At 39.3% G+C, this 19,124-nt stretch overlaps 3 protein-coding genes and 1 pseudogene across 3 annotated transcripts; 3 read left to right on the top strand and 1 right to left on the bottom strand.

Annotated features, from left to right (window-relative positions):
• Nucleotides 1–56: 56 nt before the first annotated feature.
• On the top strand, nt 57–3,494 carry LOC121742655 (annotated as a pseudogene).
• Nucleotides 3,495–4,292: 798 nt separating this feature from the next.
• Nucleotides 4,293–8,390, bottom strand: LOC121741779 (polyadenylate-binding protein 2-like). The gene is made up of 9 exons (XM_042134680.1): nt 7,756–8,390; nt 7,129–7,247; nt 6,345–7,001; nt 6,174–6,251; nt 5,976–6,065; nt 5,579–5,716; nt 5,138–5,317; nt 4,852–5,052; nt 4,293–4,684 (listed from the first exon to the last, which is right to left on the bottom strand). The coding sequence occupies exons 1-9, from the start codon at nt 7,994–7,996 to the stop codon at nt 4,454–4,456; spliced, it is 1,935 nt and encodes a 644-aa protein (XP_041990614.1). The 5' UTR covers nt 7,997–8,390; the 3' UTR covers nt 4,293–4,453.
• Nucleotides 8,391–12,076: 3,686 nt separating this feature from the next.
• On the top strand, nt 12,077–15,500 carry LOC121742370 (CBS domain-containing protein CBSX1, chloroplastic-like). The gene is made up of 8 exons (XM_042135489.1): nt 12,077–12,377; nt 13,054–13,141; nt 13,251–13,315; nt 13,453–13,501; nt 14,240–14,295; nt 14,457–14,572; nt 14,752–14,809; nt 14,902–15,500. Exons 1-8 carry the CDS (start codon nt 12,165–12,167, stop codon nt 14,971–14,973), a joined length of 717 nt encoding a protein of 238 aa, XP_041991423.1. The 5' UTR covers nt 12,077–12,164; the 3' UTR covers nt 14,974–15,500.
• Nucleotides 15,501–17,332: 1,832 nt separating this feature from the next.
• LOC121741300 (protein IRX15-LIKE-like) lies at nt 17,333–18,407 on the top strand. The gene is made up of 2 exons (XM_042134015.1): nt 17,333–17,723; nt 17,848–18,407. The coding sequence occupies exons 1-2, from the start codon at nt 17,347–17,349 to the stop codon at nt 18,356–18,358; spliced, it is 888 nt and encodes a 295-aa protein (XP_041989949.1). The 5' UTR covers nt 17,333–17,346; the 3' UTR covers nt 18,359–18,407.
• The last annotated feature ends 717 nt before the right edge of the window (nt 18,408–19,124 follow it).

The following is a 19,124-nucleotide window of genomic DNA, read 5'->3' as shown; positions in this document are numbered from 1 at the left end:
GTATACAATTGAGCACGGCGCTGCCGAATGCTGAAAATGTTGTATGACTAATAAATATGACCGATGGCTGTGGGTTCAATTCATTGATTATGATCTAGAAATTTTCTGACACATACAATATACAGTAGTATACAATTGGTTGTATCTCTATATTGATATCTCAGTTTGTGATATTTGTTGCTAAAACTGAACAAAAACGAAATAAATATACAATTATTTCATATTTATTTAACTACATCCTTATTCTAAATTAGCGCGGCGAATTTATCACCTCTCTCTCTCATGGCGGAGAGTGTTGACAGAGACCAGCCGCTGACCCCGGCGGGCCGCCTCTTTCTGCAGCCGCAGATGAACCAGATCATCAGCGCCGCCATCACCGTCGAGTTCCCAATCGACATCGACAGCTTCCGAGCCCAAGTCCAGAGCTCAATTATGTTCAAACACCCTAGGTTTTGCAGCCTCATGGTGCACGATTCCGCCGGCCGCGAACACTGGCGCCGCACCGCCGTCGACATTGATCGGGACCTAATCGTCCACCGCCATCCTCTCGCCGACGATCCTTCATCTCCGATCTATCCGTCTCCTCGCCTCTCTCCGCCGATAAACCGCTTTGGGAAATCCATCTGCTAATGGAGAATAAAACTTTAATTTTCCGCGTGCACCACGCCCTCGGCGACGGGATCTCATTGATGTCGCTGCTGCTGTCGTGCTGCAGGAGATCCGACGATCCGGCGCGGCTGCCGTCGATCGGCGGCGTCGGCGCGGCGGCGACGGGGCAGGGGAGGAGGCGGATGAATTTGTGGACGATTGTGTTGGCTGTTTGGTATACCTTGCTCTATGTCGTTGAATTCATCCTGAGATCGGCGTGGCGGAGAGATAGGACCACCGCGGTGAGCGGCGGCGCTGGGGTGGAGCTCTGGCCGCGGAAGCTGACGACGGCGAGGTTCCGCCTCGATGATATGAAGGTAGTCAAGGGAGCGGTGGCTAACGCGGTGAGTTTCTCTAAACCCTTGGATTTTTTCGTGTTTGAATTTATCATCGTTGGATTGATTTGCAGCATTTTTTGTGGTGTTAACGAATTAACTGATTTCTCAAAAATTGAGAAATGGAATGTTTTTATTTTTGAATGGCCAATCAGTGATGTGGTGTTCGCCACGTGGCCTTATGTTTTCTTCACAAAAACGCATAGGTAAAACTGCCTTCCTTAAATGGAAGGAACAAAATTTGATGATATCCATTCTAAATAGTAGAGTATGCAAATAAAATTTCATTTATATTGCTAAAAATTTCTAAACTTGGCACAATATGATTATTTTAGGATAAAGAATGATCCCATGAATTGATCATATATATGAGGACATATATTTTGGCTGATTAGTGCTATAAGTGTGATTTTGAGCATGTTTTATTAGAATGGATTGGGTAGTATTGAAGGACTTGATGAGGACTATTGTCTGATTACAAATAAGAGCATTGTTTTTTGTAACTATATCCAAAAATATAAAAGGAAATATATAGGAACCAACCAGCTAACCAATTTTCTCGTATTTTTCTTAATTCTAGTAATTGTATCATTCTAATAAACCACTCGATGGAATGTGTCACAGTCATGTCATGTCATGTTAGTGTAGAAAAAATCAATGGAATTAATTTATTACTACTTGATTTAGAAAAACATCCACGATTTAAATTATTAACACGGGGGCCAATTTTCACGAACAATAATAAATATGCAAACCACCATGAGTGTCCATCTTCAAAATGAAAAGCCACTTGATGGTCGTTTAATTTAGGGCCTAATGGCAGGAAAAATCATAAAGTTTTGCAACTTTTTTGAAAATCAGCATGAAAATATTATAAATTTTTTATTCGTTCTCAATGGTGAAAGTTTTTGGTGAAACTGGATTTGATATATAGCCGAAAAATTTATACAATCTTTTTTTCTTTTACATAGTCTATATACAAAAACTGTGTCTAATTTGGGGTACTCACTTTCTTATTTTGAGATGATTGTTGTGTGCTAAGTATGGATTGAGTTTTAGACTACTCTACATTGTGTTGTGGTTTTAATACTACATAACCATATGCTTTTACCATAAAATAAACACCAAAGTCCAACGCATATAGCCTTTTTCAAAGTGAAAAAGATGGACGTGGTAATTGATGGCTGAAAATAGTTGACTCAAGACTTTCTTGTCATGTTATAATTTTTACACATATACATGACAATTGACATTGATATAAAGGGAATATTGCTTCATTTAAAGATGGCTTTTGACCCAAAGACTTTCTTGTTATGTGTAAAATTAAAATTATACAGTATCATTTTGTACACACATATACATGACATTGATATAAAGGGGATGATATAGCATGATTTAAGGATCTAGCCATCTAGGCATCTCTCGAACTGAAATTCCATTGAATTTGTGCACATTTCTTGAGTTTTGACTCCTGGGAATTGATCCAAAATAATGGTATGGTATTTACATCTGAAAGTAGGAATTTGATTAAATTTGATAACTCAAATCTTGTTTAATAATGAGATAGCTATGTATGTTTGGTGCAGACCATTAACGATGTTCTTTTCGGGGTACTAACATGCGGCATGTCACGCTACTTGGACATGAGATCATCCAAAGGTAAAACATGATCAATCATGTTTCACTTCTAACACCTTTCCCAACATGTGTTACAAAAAACTAAATATTGGTGTTGTGTAGCTCTGCCCGAGGGGCTTCGGCTCACTGGTCTTGCAATGGTGAATTTGAGGCCACGGTCAGGATTGCAGGACATATCGAAGCTGATGGATGGCGATTCTGGAACGCGCTGGGGCAACAAATTCGGGATGCTTCTGCTACCTGTTTATTACCACAGAGGAGGTTCGGATCCAATCCAGTTTGTCAAGAGATCCGAAGCTATGATCGACTCGAAAAAGCTTTCATTGGAAGGCCCCTTCTCCTACAGCATTGGCAACTTACTCATGTCTCTTTTTGGGCCAAAAGTGAGTTCAGTTTACTTGTTGAAAAAGGAACATAAACTTAAAAAGATGAGGATTAATCATTTCATGTTTTCTCTTGCTTGGATGGTAGGTTGCTTGCCTTCTCAACTACAGGATCCTTTTGCAATACAACTTTCACTATATCAAATGTCGTCGGCCCTACTGAACGAATCCTGATCGCGAGCAACCCTGTGAAGCGCATAAGGGTTACTTCAAGCAGCCTACCACATGTAAACATTCTCAATTCAACATAGATGTATGACTTGCATAAACATAACACAAGATCTTTTGATTGTGTGGTGTAGGCAATCACAATGCATATGGTGAGTTATGCAGGAATGGTGGACCTGCAAATCCTGGTTGCCAAAGATATTATCCCAGACCCCAAAACTCTAGCAAAGTGTTTCTGTTGAGGCTACAAACAACTAGTGTTTAATGTATGTAATCAAATCCCATATCATAAATTAGGTTCATACATCTCTTGAACTTGCAATTTCGGAAAGCCTCACTGATTCAGACCAAACAAGAGAACTCATCCCAAAAAATTAGTCTGTTAGGAGAGAGAGTCCATTTTGTCTATATACCCCACATCAGTTGTTCTCACAACCGATGTGGGAATTGAGCCCGTAACACTCACCCTGTACTACTAGATAACAAGAGTGATGCCAGAGAGAAAGAAGCAGGAGATGAGAAGTTTCTGTTTCTGAATCTAGGAAGACAAAAGATGACATCTAATTGATTGAGAGAAAGAAATATGACGAGAGAATGAGGAAGGTGGAAATGTCGGAAAGCAAAATTAAGCATTTTAAAAGGGAAAATTATCAATCAAATCATAACTTTTTGTTGACTTCTGGTTGTCAATCCCACAACTTACAAAATTAGATAATTAAATCATAACTTAACATACTTTCATAATTGTCCCATAACTTCAAATTTCTGGCGATTAGAAACATAATAGCGCATGAGTGAAACAATTCAAAAGCATTCAACAATTTTCTAGTTTTTGCATGAATAAAATCATGTTTGGAATGGATAGAGAATATTATTCTAATTTAGCAAGCGAATTTTACCAGCGCCTAACCAAAGCAAATAGTCTGTAAATTAATTTAAGAAAAATCTTGATAAAATGTCGTTTCCGTAGGCATACCTAAAATATAACGATACTAATTAGTTGTTCAAATTCATCAGACCTACGACTATAATTTATGTTCATAGACACTACCACAAATTAGACCTATTTTTGGGGGGGCGGAGAATGGAACAATAAATCGAATCAAAGAAAAACGATCAATATCCAAAGCACAAGGTTTAAATTAGGTTTCACAGAATACCAGAACAAACAATATCTCCAAAGCCAAATGCATCATGCCAGCAAGTTTGAAAATCCTCAGAAATGAAAACATCAACTGTGTGCCGTTCAACAATTTAGTAGGACACGATTCCAACATGAGATCACTCATTCAATGACAATGTAGCCAGCTGCTCAGCTGGAGAGCCGCTCTGCTGCTGGGACACACTCCTCAGCACCTCCATTGCCTCTGCAACCTTCGCTTTAAGAGCTTCTGGTGACTCCAACAAGTGCAGAACCTCTGTCTGGTCCATTTCCAGTAGCATTCCAGTAACCTTGGCTGCCGTCTCTGGCTTCAGTTGTTCAACAAGTGGGTACAGATTCTCTCCCAACATCTGGTGTTTACAACATTAATGTATTAATTCTCTATTACATCCTCAAATTGAATTTTTAGGAACATAAGATGATCACAGCAGGTATAAAAGAATGAATGGCAGAATAAGTACTAAGGAGACCTCTAGGTTAAAGACAGCTTGTAGTTCGTGCATAAGTAAATGCTTACCGTCCTTTGTTCACTGGGAGAAGCATTTGCAAGTGCAGATGCCAGAGCCCCGATAGGAACTGGCCGAGAGATTCCTGCATCACGCAATGGCAAGCCACCCATTTCATATGGGACAGGAAGCATGCCTCCTGCCATACCTTGCATAGGATCAGGCATGCCACGTCCAGGAGGGAAGCGGGAACCACGTCCTCTAGGAACCATCTGCGTGCAAGGAATACTTTAGCACACAAATACGTTTGAAAATGAAAAATGGAAGAGGACAAGAGTCGAAATGCCACCCACAGACCTGCTGTTGCATTACGGGAACAGGCTGAGGGCCCTGTTGCATTGGCCCAGCATTACCTCTCCTTCCACCAGGATGTGGACCTTGCTGACCCGGTTGAACCATAGGGACAAACATATTTGGCATGAGAGGCCCACCAGGCCTCATACCAGGTACAAGCTGCTGTTGATATCCAAATCCAGGCTGAAATAAAAAAAAAACAAGTATTAGAACACATTAGGAGTACTTACAGTAATGAGTTAACACTGATCATTCATAATCTATGATAAAACTGTGTCATTACAAAAAGACAAGACACATTGGTTGGAATAAATTGATACAAGCAAGAAAACTGTTCCGTTTCAAAAGTACTCTGTACAAAAGACCTGTTTACAAGAAATTATCTCAACATTTGGAATCTGATTCCACAATAGACACAAAATAGCAGGTCAAGAAAACTATTACCTGAGGAGGAATCATTGCAGGTGGAGCTTGACCATAGAATATCTGTTGCCCTAGACCAAGACCACCAGGCGTATACATTGGCATACGAGGAGCCACAGTAGGTGCCATTGTAATTGGCCTCATTTGAGAAAATTGAGCCTGGATGAAGTCATGATGGAGATCAGCATATATATTACATACTGTACGATGATACAACTTGAAAATCATTTATGCTCAATAAACCAAACCAATGGCGCTTGGAGAAAAGAAAATTAAGGAAGAGTAAGAGAAATGTGGAGAAAACAAGTGGTTGCAACTGTTGTCAGAACACCCAGACCATGTCACTCTTCAGCCATATGCTTTGATTTCACATCAACAGGTTTTTCCATATATTGAACTATTGAAGTAAATAACAGACCTGTAGTTGTGCTCTTCTATCTTCTTTCCTCTGAGCAAGTGCAACATAAAGAGGTTTGCTAGCAATCATCTTGCCATTCATTTCAGAGAGCTGAAATACAAAAAATAGTAACAACATTAATAATAACAAAAGCTTCCTCCATTAAGAGATAAACAGTTTAGAAGGCGAAGCTGGTAGAATGAATGGAGATGGGCTCACAGCTCTGGCAGCCTCTTCAGGTGATGAAAATGCAACAAACCCAGAACCTCTGCTAATTCCCTTTGGGTCCCGCATAACCTGAAAATATCAGAGCAGGTCTGGTAAGTTATAGGCCCATAAGATGTTGACTATGATGAGGGCTGAAAATCATGACATGCAGGATCAACGAACCTTGCAAGATGTTATTGAACCATATGAAGCGAATAACTCCTTAAGCTGATCATCATTGATGCTATCATCCAGATTCTTAACATACAGGTTGGAACCCTGTGATTTGTCAACAGCTTCCTTCAAACTCTGCTCAAATTGGTTCTTAAGTTGTACCTCCCTCTCAGATTTTTTCTGGGCTCTACCAACATACAGTTCCTTGTTATCAATTTTTATACCATTTAAAGTGTCAACAGCTCTGCCAGCATCATCTGCATCTTCAAAGTTGACAAATCCAAAACATTTGGAAGTTCCATCATCATTTCTCATCACAACTACACTGGTAATTTGCCCAAATTCACCAAACATCTTCTGAAGATCTTCTTCAGTTGTTGTTTCAGATATATTTTTGACAAACACATTAGTGAATTTCGTCTTGTCTACTTCCATCTCTCTTTCTTGCTTGCGGACAAAAGGTCCGACATAAACTTGTTTTCCATTCAATAACATTCCATTAAGCTTCTCAATAGCTTTCTGAGCGGATTCTTCAGTGGCATATTGCACAAAGCCATAGCCTAATGACTGGCCAGAAGAATTAGTTGCTACTTTGCATGAGAGGATGGAACCAAAAGAAGAAAATGTCTCGTGCAGAGCTTTGTGGTCAATATCCTTGTCCAAATTCTGCTCAGAAAAATATATATCAAAATAAAGAGAAGGCTCCAAGGAAGTTTCTATTTTAAACTGCAAGACCATGACACATGCACATCATACATCCAACTTAACTTTTGAAAGAGACAGAAAACAATACCTTGATAAATATATTTCCGTTGCCACTACGGCGCACACTAGGGTCTCGATGAGAATACATAACCCTAATGGGTTTGCCATTGAGAGGAGTGAAGTTCAGCTCCATCAGTGCCCTTTCGGCTACACCACAAAAGAGAGGAAAATAAATGGAAAGAAATAACACAGTTAGGCTTGAAACTTTAGATCTTTTTTGTCCAGCCTTAAGCAAGACAAAAAGTAAATTAGGGCTATTTAGGTTTTGGCCGTGAAACAAACAGACATCCAAATTATGTATGTCCCAACTATATTACACATTCCTAAATATGGATATAGATGTCATGCTCATCAAAAATCTAAAATTAGACTCTAATGGAAAGTACAGTCCCACCTTCATCAGACTTATTCCTTCAGGTCAACAATCAAATTATCCAATACAATCAAATTATCCAATACAATCAACATGAAAACATAAAAATCAAACGATTAAGCTTACAATATACGGCATAAAACAGCATACTTAGAGAGGCTTATCTTCAGAAAAAGGAAAACCTTTCAGTAATTTACAATTTTCATTTCAAAATTTTATCAGTGGAAAATTAATCATAAAAAATTCATCATTAAATTGTAGAAAAGCAGAGTTTATACATACTATCCTGAGAGTTGCCAAAGTTGACGTATCCGTATCCTAGCGAGCGCCGGCTGGTTAAATCCCTACAGACCCTAACCGATACCACATCTCCCATATTGCTGAACAGATTGTAGAGCTGAGAATCAGTCACGTTGACTTCGAGATCGCCAACGTACAGCGAGGTCACGAACGGCGCGCCACCAGAAGCCGCCGCCGCATTCACCACCGGAACCTGAGACTGCATCTGAACCTGGGCGGCCATCTCAATTCACAAAAAAACGAAACGAAATCGGGAGAAAAGGAAACGAGCAGTTTTTTTTCCTTTTTAATTTTTCAGATTTTTTTGGATTTTCTCTGTAACTTCCCTCTCCTCTTCTTATTATCAAATTCACTGGAATGTAAATCAGAAAAATTCTTCAACAAGTAGACCGAAAGCGAGAAGAAAATAGAACTAAGAATTTAGGGTTTTTTTCACTGGATTTGATTTTCTCTATTTTTTTTGTTTTTTTTGGGTGTTTTCAATAGAGAGAGGAGAGGGAAGGGTTCATAGGTCGGAGATCCGACGGAGAGACACGATCACCGCCAGCAACGCGGGCGGCGCCGACGCCGATAAGATGGGTAAAAATGGGGATAAATGTGGAGGGCAAAATGCGCCAAGTTTGGGCGGCGGTACTTATATTGTGTGAGGGGTGAGGGATGCGCTGCGTGCACTCAAAAACCCTAAATCTCAGCCGTCGATGAGGTGTGTGGGGCCAATGTTGGTTGTCCGAGATTACGTCGACAGCAGGAAAAGGATTTTTTATTTTTTTTTTAGGAAAAGGATTCTTTCTTTTTCTTAATTAGCTGGAAAGTTGAATTGTGCTATAGTCAACTTTACGACTATTAATTGTCTGATTAAATCGTTAGTAGGACGAATTTAGTCAACAAAATAATATTCCCTCTAATCTCATTATCAGGCCATCCACAACAGGAATAGCCCAGTCATAGCCTAGCCACAAACTCCTCCGGTCACATCATCAACACTAAAAATCCTCCTATCACATCATCAAAACAAGCAAATAGCTCAGTCATAGCCTAGCCACATCACTAGCCACATCACTAATAACAATTATATAAAAATGAAATAATTAACAATCACACAATATACGAAATTTAATTTACAAGATATATACGAGAAACATTAATAATACAATTAAAATTTTAAAAAGTACAATAATTTTTAAAAAGTACAATAATTAAAAAAAGTACAATAATTCACTCCTCCATCGCTGTCGCCGCCATCGCCTCCGTCACCACCTCTACTCCCGCCGGTCTCCCTCCGTGCCGCCTCCAAATCCTCATGCATGCTCACGAGCAATGTTTGAAGCAAACTCTTCTCCACGGGGTCCACCGCCACCCGTCATTTGGCCATCGTCTTGACCATCTGATTGCGCGTTTGTTGATGAGCGAAGAATTTGAGATCCGCTGTGGATTGGCCAAGGGAGGATGCCGACTGGACCTCCTGTGAACCCCCGGTTGCCCCCCTCGCCTCCAGTTGAGCCCGCTTGTGTCCAACCGGGCGAGTTCGGCGAGCAAACGAACGAGGGGTCGGGACCTCCTGGGCAGTCTCGGGGAGGTCGTGGGAACCACCGCTGCTGCCGCTGAAATCACCGGTATAGTTCAGTCGTTGCTTCTTCAGCCAGCCAGCGTAGACACCTACTCGGAACTTCTCGGAGTCGTTCAGCACAAGATAGCAGTTCCAGTAGGTGAAGTCCTTATACAACCCGGGCTGGGGGAAGGCTTTCTCCGCTATCCTCCTGCAGTCTTCCTCCGTTTGGCCACTGCTCTGCATGCGGAGGTCGTTGGCGTACAAACCAAAAAATCGGGAGACGACAGCCCTGATTCGATCCCACCCCTTCCGGCAATCCTCCCCGTTGCGTCGCCTCCCCTCCGGGCAAAATCGGCTGCTGCTGTCTTGTCCCACAAGTTGATGATCCTCTGGTTGTTAGAAACGAGAGGATCGTCGCAAACACTCACCCACGCCTTGGACAGCGCGACGTTCTCCGCATCCGTCCACCTTCTTCGTACCGAGCCGTCGTCCTCACCCGGCTGCGACGACTCCCCGACCTTCTTCCCCTTGCCCTTTTTCTTTGGTGCGCGACGACCCTGCACTGCTCCCCCCGTTTGAACGGGAGTATCCGGAACTTCGAGGATATCAAACCCCAACTCCTCTAAGGAAAAAGCATCAAAATGCATGAACTGCGCATCCGTTGGGGTCGATGTGTGCGAAGAAGCAGTCGAAAAATCAAAACTGGGGCGATAGACGTCCCCCTCCCCTGGCGTCCCCTGCGTCGCCGGTACCCCCCTGTCGGGGGCTGCATCGTCGTCCCCTCCCCCCCCCCCCGCGGCATCATCTGCATCCCGGGCGCCCACCCCGGCATCATCTGCATACCGGGTTGCATCCCCGGTACCCTCTACCACGCCGGCATACCCCCCCAGCTGCCATCCCGGAAATATTTCCCCCGACTGCCATCCCGGGCATCATCCCCTGCCACGGGTACATGTTGTTGTACCCTGGCATCGGACCCCATCCACCTCCCACGGGTACCGGGGGAGTTTGAGACCCGCTCGTCACTGGAGTACCTTCGTTGGTGTTCTCCATTTCTCGGTGTTAATCTTGTACAGGAATTAAGATAGAGAGAATACTCGTTAAAACAAGTGGTGCGAATGAAAATGACGTGCAAACCGCGTAGATATAGTGTTTCGAAAATAAAAAAATCCGCTCGAAGGTGCGCTAGGCGATCCGGGCGCTGCAATAGCGCCGAGCGGATCGCCCAGCGCACCGCCTAGCGCCGCGAAACCGCCGAGCGCTCGGCGGTTTTTAATTCCGAAATCCGCTGGGCGGTTGCAATGGACTGCCTAGCGCCGACGCTCGGCTAGGCGGTGCGCTAGGCGCCATTGCGGATGGCCTCAATGAGATTGGTATGCATTTTAAAAAATATAAAAATTTACATGAAAAATATAATGAAAAATATGAATTTTAGTAAAGTTTGAGATATGCTTACTAAATATGGTAGTACTAAAAATTAAATGAAATATGTTGGAGTGCAATATCACTCCATAATTTATAAGCACAAGCATACGAAAGCAGAATAAATTGTTCGTAGTCGTACAAACTCCCTTGTGGAGGAGTATATTTTTTATAGTAGTTAAATATCACTCATGTAAGAAGAACAAAAAAAACGTTGTTATTGTAAACTCGTAAAATATGGAAGAGCACTTACTACTATATATTTTGTGAGTAGATCCCAATGTGGAGTAACTATAAGGAAAAGTTAATTGAATATTTTAATGGGAAGGAAGGATAGAAATGTTTATTTTTAAATATAGAAAATGAGTATTTTGAATGAGACAAACTAAAAAAGAAATGTGAACATTTTAAGTGAGATGGAATGAGTAATAAAATATTACTACATTCGTTCCACATTAAGCGCCACATTTAATGTGGATACGGATTTTAAGAAATGTAAAGAAAAGTGGATTGAATAAGTTAGTGGATTATGAGTCTCACTTATATATATTAGTTTTATAATAAAATATGAGTAGAATTGGTTGGTGGAATGTGGGGTTTACTTACCATTTATGATAAAAGTGAAATATAACACTTAATGTGTGGCGGAGATAGTACATAATAAAGAAGAATTCGTGTGTAGACATGTCGATTATGATCCTAATAGTATAATTTATTCGTAGAAGTCCCAAACTCAATTTAAAAAACTAGGCATAGAAGCTTAGCAACACATACTTCGTAATCATATACTACTAGTGAACATCTAAGCAATTTAGTATTGTTTATTTATCTATCTCAATTAAACTGGAGTTTTACAATATAAGACAATACATAGTACTATAAATTCACTAAATACACATCCTTTATCGCAACCAACAAATCCAATCTACTTGCTTCATTTGATTTTGGTAGTTTGCATCAATTTGTAAATGAAATGAACTAGAACCACTCGTTTAAACAGTTGTACAGTACCGCCTAAATTGCTAGCATATTCGGGGCTTGTTTGGCGATAGGCTCAAAGGGATAACAGAAATTAATAGTACTAATAAAAAAAACTTTGCGCATTACACTATTTACATTTTACACTATGTAGTGCTCTTAAGAATTATTGAGAAAAGGTTGATGGCGTCATTCTTTAATGATTTTTTTCCCTATTTTATTATTGTTAATTATATTTTCAAAGTATTTAATTTATGAAACTAGACAAATTTTGCCGGGAAACATCATTACCCGTTGATTTCTGCCAAACAAGTCCTTAATTGCGCACCCAACTTGCTTGAGTATTGTAAGTACTCCATATAAAGATACAGGCAAGATCTGGAAAATATCTGATTTCTTTCTACATCTCTCTGTTGCTTTTTTCCATCACCTCTCCACATCCATGGATTCCATTATTTTCGCACAATTTCCTTCTGTTTTTTCACTTTCAGCAGCAGATCCACTCGTTCACGGCCACAGATTACCCTGCGTCCTTACCTGCTACACTCGCTCTCCCCTCCCCAATCCGTCGGTTACTATTTCCACCAGCAAACGGAGGCGGCATGAATCACGACGCCTGCTTCTCGCCACCGCCGGCGCCACCAATTCGGCTCCCGTAAGTAATCGCCGCGCTTCTGTCTTGGAATTTGGCTACTTATTGCCTATATTTTCGTAATTGAAAGTAAAAATACGAGGGTTTTTAAGTAATCAAAGCTCTAATGATGTAGTACTACTATATTAGGTGTATTAGAGCTAGTGATGAAGATCGTTACACACAGAATTTAATTAAATACCTATGAGGTTTTGTATCTGGACTGTATCTATGACGTGCCTGAACTCTGCAAAATAGGAGTATGGTTATGCTTAAAATTTGTTCGCATCTAGTAGAGTTAACAAAAACATGAAATGCTTTAATTATTAGGAGTTTTTGCCATCTATAAACCTCCAATACCCATGAATTTTCATAATATTAACTGCTTTGTCATCCTTAGTTTATCCATGTGGCCATTATAACCATGTTGTAGTTCTCAACCCATTTTTTTGGAGCAATCCGGGGACACCGCAACTGTATGGATATACTGAGGGGGCGTCTACTTTGGGCGATACTCCATATTACATTGACAATGCTTGTGATTGAATATTTGTAGGATTAGATGATCAAACGAACTCAAAATTATTAGATCCATCTAAGTATGTGGTGGTCTGGTGGATTATCTTATGGAGTACCCCACCACCCAAGCACAAGTATAACCAAACTTCACCTTTCCTAAACATGCATTTAAATCTTTCAGGCAAGAGAGAGAACCTACAATGTAGGTGAGTTTATGACAAGAAAAGAGCAATTGCATGTTGTAAGGCCAACAAATACTGTCGATGAAGGTATTTCTTATCGTTTCATCTTACTTTTTTTTCTTTATTTATACACTTTTGGGTTTGAGAATTTCTCAATTAGCTCATTTTTTTTGCCACTCTCTTAATCATTTCCCAGCTTTGGACACCCTTGTGGAGAAAAGAGTTACTGGATTTCCTGTGGTTGATGATGATTGGAAGTTGGTAATGCTACGTATCTTGTATGATTGTGTTTTTGCATTCTAGAGAGCAACATAAATCTCACTTTTCCTACCTTCTAGTAGTAATGACTTTGGGGCCGTTCATCATAAATCTTGACCAACTGTGTGATGGTGTTACAGGTCGGTGTGGTTTCCGACTATGATTTGTTGGCACTTGACTCCATCTCAGGTACCATTGGATTTGTGAAACCAATTTAATATTCTTGTATTTTTGCTAAGTTGCACCTCTAAGGATAGAAACTCAGTTTATAGTACGAGTGTACAACATCTACCTGTTAAAGCTGGTTACTCAGTTTATTAGGTAGTCATCGCAGATATTGACTTGTTTTCCCTCCATTCATGAGTTTGAAAAGGAAGAAAATGAAAAATGTAGAACAATAAAACATAGAGATATGTAAAGAAGTAGACATAGTAGAGAAAAGAAGTAGGTATATTTCATTACTTCATAAAAGCACATATATATAGTACAAGAGACTAAGTGGTCACATAACCGATGTGAGATACTTATTATCTAACATATTATATAACAAAAAACATAAAAGTCATCAAGAAGAATGAATCACACTGAAAAGAGTGAATCACACAGAAACTAGAACATACTGACAACTCCATTAGAATTGGAAGATCTGTTTATTAGTCACCAAACCTAAGATTATGTAAGAAAAAGGACACATTTATAGCAGCAATTATCAGCACTGTGCATTGTTTATATGCCTAGGTGCTGAGGGACTATAAGATATGTAAACTAGATTGTTTTTTCCTTTCGGTATATTATTTATTAAGTTTAACATATTTTTGTACTTTCCTTCTATTTCCAGGGGCTAAATCAACATAGCTATTATCAAGTAAAGTTCCTTATTACTCATTGCTTATAATTTTTGTTCTGTTTCTCATTGATCAAAATTAGGTGGTGGTGAACAAGATACTACAAATTTGTTTCCAGTTGTCGGTAGCACTTGGAAAGTATGTATAAACTTTTCTTTCATGAATCTATTAGTCTCCTCGATCAAATTTGTTTCCAGTTGTCGATAGCACTTGAATCTATTAATTTCCTTGATCAATGTAAAGCATCCTCACTATTTTACTTGGCCTGTCTGTGAGTTTCTAATATTCTATTTATGCAGACATTTAATGAAGTTCAGAAGTTACTCAGTAAAACTAATGGGAAGGTTGTTGGTGACGTAATGACTCCTTCCCCCCTAGTTGTGCGTGAAAACACCAATCTTGAGGATGCAGCGAGGTATTTTGATCATTTTCTTAAATATACAACAATTGTAAATCTGTTGATCTAAAAATTACCTCAAAATGTTAGTTTTTCTATAGCCAACACTAACTACAGAACTGGTCAGTTTGTGTGAATCAATCTACAAGCTCAGATTCAATCATTCAAAGGAATAATGTGATGCTGATATGATGCAGGTTGTTGCTTAAAACAAAGTATCGCCGGTTACCTGTAGTAGACATTGAAGGAAAGCTGGTAATGTGATTCTACTCAACTTACAGCATTGGCACAATATACTAAAATCAGCTGAATGCAATTCTTACAATTTGAATTTTGCCATGTGATAGATTGGTATTATTACCAGGGGAGATGTTGTCAGGGCGGCTCTTCAGATAAAGCAGGCTGCCGAGGAAATGTGATCACTCTTCACCGCTGGTTGCTCTAAGCATGAGTGAAATTAACACGTACACGTCCTTGATTCTCTAGCCATATTACTGGTTGAACTGAAGTGGTACTCTCTGTGATGTAGTGGCTGATTACTCCATAAAAGGACAGCTGCAGTGAATATGGCACAATGAGGTAATATGTATAATGTATATGTATCGGTCACGCCCCAAAACCGAGTACTTCATTCTTACCCAGCTTGTATATTTAGATTTCGTATTCTTGTTTGCATGTGGTGGTGTTGAGAATCCAGAATTGTAGTGAGATTGAGATCAATAGGTAGACTTTCTGTGTCCTCATGGGCTTTCTGCTGCCCTTATGCTGTTCTAATAGACATTTATTAGGCTAATTTTTTGGGGGAAAAATTATTAGCATACAACAATCACTGTTTCCCTAATTTCATAATATTCAGAATTGTAGTGAGATTGAGATCAATAGGTTGACTTTCTGTATCCCAATTTTTTACTGTATAATGTTAGTACATTGTTATGGTGGTCCTAAATGTATGCTGTATAAATATTTTTATATTCAATCATTTTAATGCTAAATTAGGTTAAAATAAGGATGATATTACCATTATTAAAGTATTTCTTAATCGGTTAATTTAATCTGACATTTCACCTGTGGTAGTGTAGATGTGATATTCAATTAGTTTCACGATTCAATTATGTTAATCTTAGAGGTAGTACTATGTATTATAAGTTTGTATTCTGTTAGAATGTAAGATAAGATTGCCCTGAATTTTGTTCTGAATTTTTGAACAAAATGTTTCTACAAGAAATCATATTTCTAATTATGCTTGATTGACAATGGCGATATATGATAAAAAAAATACAATTGATGGATTATGTAATGACAATTAATCACATAACTCGTAAAATTAAGGGTTTGATGTATACTATCTATGATTTTATTAAAAATTAATGTTAACGAGTGGCGGTGGCGTATGAAGCATTGGCTCACTTTATTATGATATCAATGAGATTGTGACTTCTCTGCTTTCATATTTAAACATCGATATTATTGTTTTCTATGAATACATGCATGTCTTCTACTCCCAATTTCAGGAATACTTCCATATATGGATCCGAATTATTAAATCACTTGGTCAAGTTACAATTGCAACATGACATACTACTTACCACTATTCACATTAAGTCAGAGTCGTAAAGATGATTATTAATGATTCCTTATTAATCATTGTGATTATAGTGACTCAAACTCTCGAACTTAGTTGAAAGAGAAGTGTCTTACCAATAAAGTAGTGTTTCATTTTGATGTTTAGCCGAACGACACTAAAACATCAAATGGCTCATTCTTACGCATTTGCGAGTTTCTTTAGCATCATGAGATCCTACACTCAGTCGCAACTTATTGAATGTTGAGGTTGAATATGCACTTTGTTATGAATTTCCATATTATTGCTAATCAGAATTAGTATTGTAATATTCAGATAATGTGATTGTGATTACGATGGCTTTAGGTGGCAATCTTTATAATACCACAATGAGATTTTGATAGTCTACTATCTGCTTTAAATATCGAATGTAGTATTAATTTCGTTGAAGACATTTGTTCCCCTAAAGCATGAAAATAATAAATAAAAGAGGTATTCAATCTATATATAACGGTCAGTTAATTACTCCATCAGGCATCAATTATATGACCACTAAACCTCCATATTATGTTAGGAATACAAAATTAAATCCAATCAAGATCAACATCGTAAAAAAAGGAATATAGTTATTAAGTGTGTAAGATTGACTCACAAAGTCGCATTGAACTTTAATTCTATTATAAATGTAATTAGAGTTTAAAATTATGAATAATGATAAATGTAAATAAATCGAACATATACATAATATCCTTAAATTTTAAATTCAATTGAATTAAATTATAAATCAATTTTGTTATTAGTTATGTTATTATATAACAATAAAGAGGAAATAATATGAATACTTTATGAGTTTCAAGCTTGATTTGATGTAGTTACATTTTTTCGTAGCTAAGAATTCTAAAATGTAAATTTCCTATTACAACCAAAATAAATATTTTTAATTAGAAATGGGAACTGAATATAATAAATTAAAATCATAAATCCTAACTACTGAAATTCAATAAAACATACTCCAACTAAAATAAATAATGAGACAAGGGATGTGCCACCAAAATTGGGAGACACAATCCCTAGTAAGTCCTCCGCACGTCTTATTACTTAATTAATGCCATACCAAAAATTAAATTCTCGTATCTAATCAAATGAAGAACTATAAGTTTGCAATTTTTAAATATCATGCACATCAAATATATATGTCACAATTGAAATAAAAAAGACTTATGTGCTTCCGATGAAGACCGCCGGAAAATTCCCACTCCTCCACCCCTACAAAAGCGGCAGCCGCATTCGCGTCACCGTGGTCGCCCTCTTCCTCCTCTTCACATTCACCTTCCTCTTCAGCTTCATCGCCACAAGAGACACCACCGCCGCCGCCCCATCGCCGCTGCCTGACCCTATCTCCGACGCCCTCCTCTACTACGCCTCCGCCAACGCCACCCCTACCATGTCCCCCGCCGAAATACACTCTGTTTACTCCGTCCTCCGTCGCTGCTCGGCGCCGTGCAACCTCCTCGTCTTCGGCCTCACCCAAGAGTCCCTCCTTTGGAACTCCCTCAACCACCGCGGCCGCACCGTCTTCGTCGACGAGTACGCCTTCGGTGTCACCAGGTATCATACAATTCCATCCCAAAATTGATATTCTGAAAGAGGTGCCAATTGGATCTCAGTTCAATCTTAGGATTGATAGAGTGGTTTTAGTAGTTAGTTGCGATTTAATTTGTGAATAATTAAGGTTCGAGAAGCGGCACCCGTGGGTGGAGGCATACGACGTCCGGTTCAGCACCAAAGTACGGGACCTTCGCAGTCTGATCGAGGACTTCAAGAGAGAGGTAGACGGAGAGTGCCGACCGCTGCAGAACCTGCTCTACTCCGACTGCCAGCTGGCGGTGAACGACCTCCCCAACTACATGTACGACGTCGGGTGGGACGTCATCGTGATCGACGGGCCGTCGGGGTACTCGCCGGATACGCCGGGGAGGATGGCCTCGATATTCTCCGCCGGGGTTATGGCGAGGACTAGAGGCGGCGAAGGAGGAGGAGGAGGGACGCATGTGTTCGTGCATGAGATGACGAGAGAGGTGGAGAGCGTCTGCACGGAGTTGTTCCTTTGCCGCGAGAATTTGGTGGAGACGGTGGATATGTTGGGACACTTTGTGGTCCGGAAAATGGGCAGCGGAGGCGGCCGGAAACATACTTATGGATTTTGTTACACAACTCCTTCTTCTTCGTCTCAGTTTATTTGATCTAAATTTATATATATATATGCGTTATTTTTTTATAGTACCAAATACATGTAACAAACGCATATGTAATAGTACTCCATATAGAATAAATAATTAGCGAGTAATATAGTATTATATTTATTCGGAAGCAATAATATCACAAGTACGTGCCGAGGGCATAAACGTTCAATTATTGTGTTCCATCCCAGTATAACGCTAGGATATTGGAAAATAGCCGGTTTTTGAGAAAATTAATGGTTTTAGTCTTAGAGACCAAAATCATTTTTTAAAGATTGATTTGAATAATAGTAGTAATAATATGGACAATGCGCATGTAGAAGCCCATTTTGAGGCCCACTATACAGTTTCAGCGTGAAGTGAGCAGTGGGCCTAACGAATTCTATGCCACTTTCTCTATTTTCTTTATACACAATTTATGTTATAAATTGAGGACAGATTAATGTTCATATGAGGCAAGACAATAGACATCTATCATCGTTGATAAAGATATCTTTTATGGAGTCAACAAATATAATTTTTTTAAAATAAAATTTGGTAATGTAGTAGTCGACGAGTATATAAATCGGCAGCTAACTAGTATAAACAAAATTTGAAGTTGCATTACACTACCTAATTATATCAAGTTGACAATAGTAGTGGGGCCATTTTGACTTTGGAGGAGAATTCCAAAGACCAATTGATGGTTTCACCAAGCATCAATTGAGTTTGATGTTGGAGCTATTCGTTAATTAATGATTAAACTGGATGACAACTCCACTAATTAAAG

This window comes from Salvia splendens, chromosome 7, assembly GCF_004379255.2.
Source record: "Salvia splendens isolate huo1 chromosome 7, SspV2, whole genome shotgun sequence".
Taxonomy (NCBI): domain Eukaryota; kingdom Viridiplantae; phylum Streptophyta; class Magnoliopsida; order Lamiales; family Lamiaceae; genus Salvia; species Salvia splendens.
The sequence above is the reverse complement of the archived record's forward strand: the minus strand, read 5'-3'. Positions and strand labels throughout refer to the sequence as shown.

Excerpts from the sequence above, each read along its gene's own strand:
- LOC121741779 (XM_042134680.1), bottom strand. The coding sequence starts at position 7,996 with ATGGCCGCCCAGGTTCAGATGCAGTCTCAGGTTCCGGTGGTGAATGCG. Across the intron at positions 7,248-7,755 it reads CTTTGGCAACTCTCAGGATA|CCGAAAGGGCACTGATGGAG; the intron begins GTATGTATAAAC and ends TTTGTGGTGTAG. Across the intron at positions 5,717-5,975 it reads ATAGAAGAGCACAACTACAG|GCTCAATTTTCTCAAATGAG; the intron begins GTCTGTTATTTA and ends GACTTCATCCAG.
- LOC121741300 (XM_042134015.1), top strand. The coding sequence starts at position 17,347 with ATGAAGACCGCCGGAAAATTCCCACTCCTCCACCCCTACAAAAGCGGC. Across the intron at positions 17,724-17,847 it reads TACGCCTTCGGTGTCACCAG|GTTCGAGAAGCGGCACCCGT; the intron begins GTATCATACAAT and ends TGAATAATTAAG.
- LOC121742370 (XM_042135489.1), top strand. The coding sequence starts at position 12,165 with ATGGATTCCATTATTTTCGCACAATTTCCTTCTGTTTTTTCACTTTCA. Across the intron at positions 12,378-13,053 it reads GCGCCACCAATTCGGCTCCC|GCAAGAGAGAGAACCTACAA; the intron begins GTAAGTAATCGC and ends TAAATCTTTCAG. Across the intron at positions 13,502-14,239 it reads GGCACTTGACTCCATCTCAG|GTGGTGGTGAACAAGATACT; the intron begins GTACCATTGGAT and ends GATCAAAATTAG.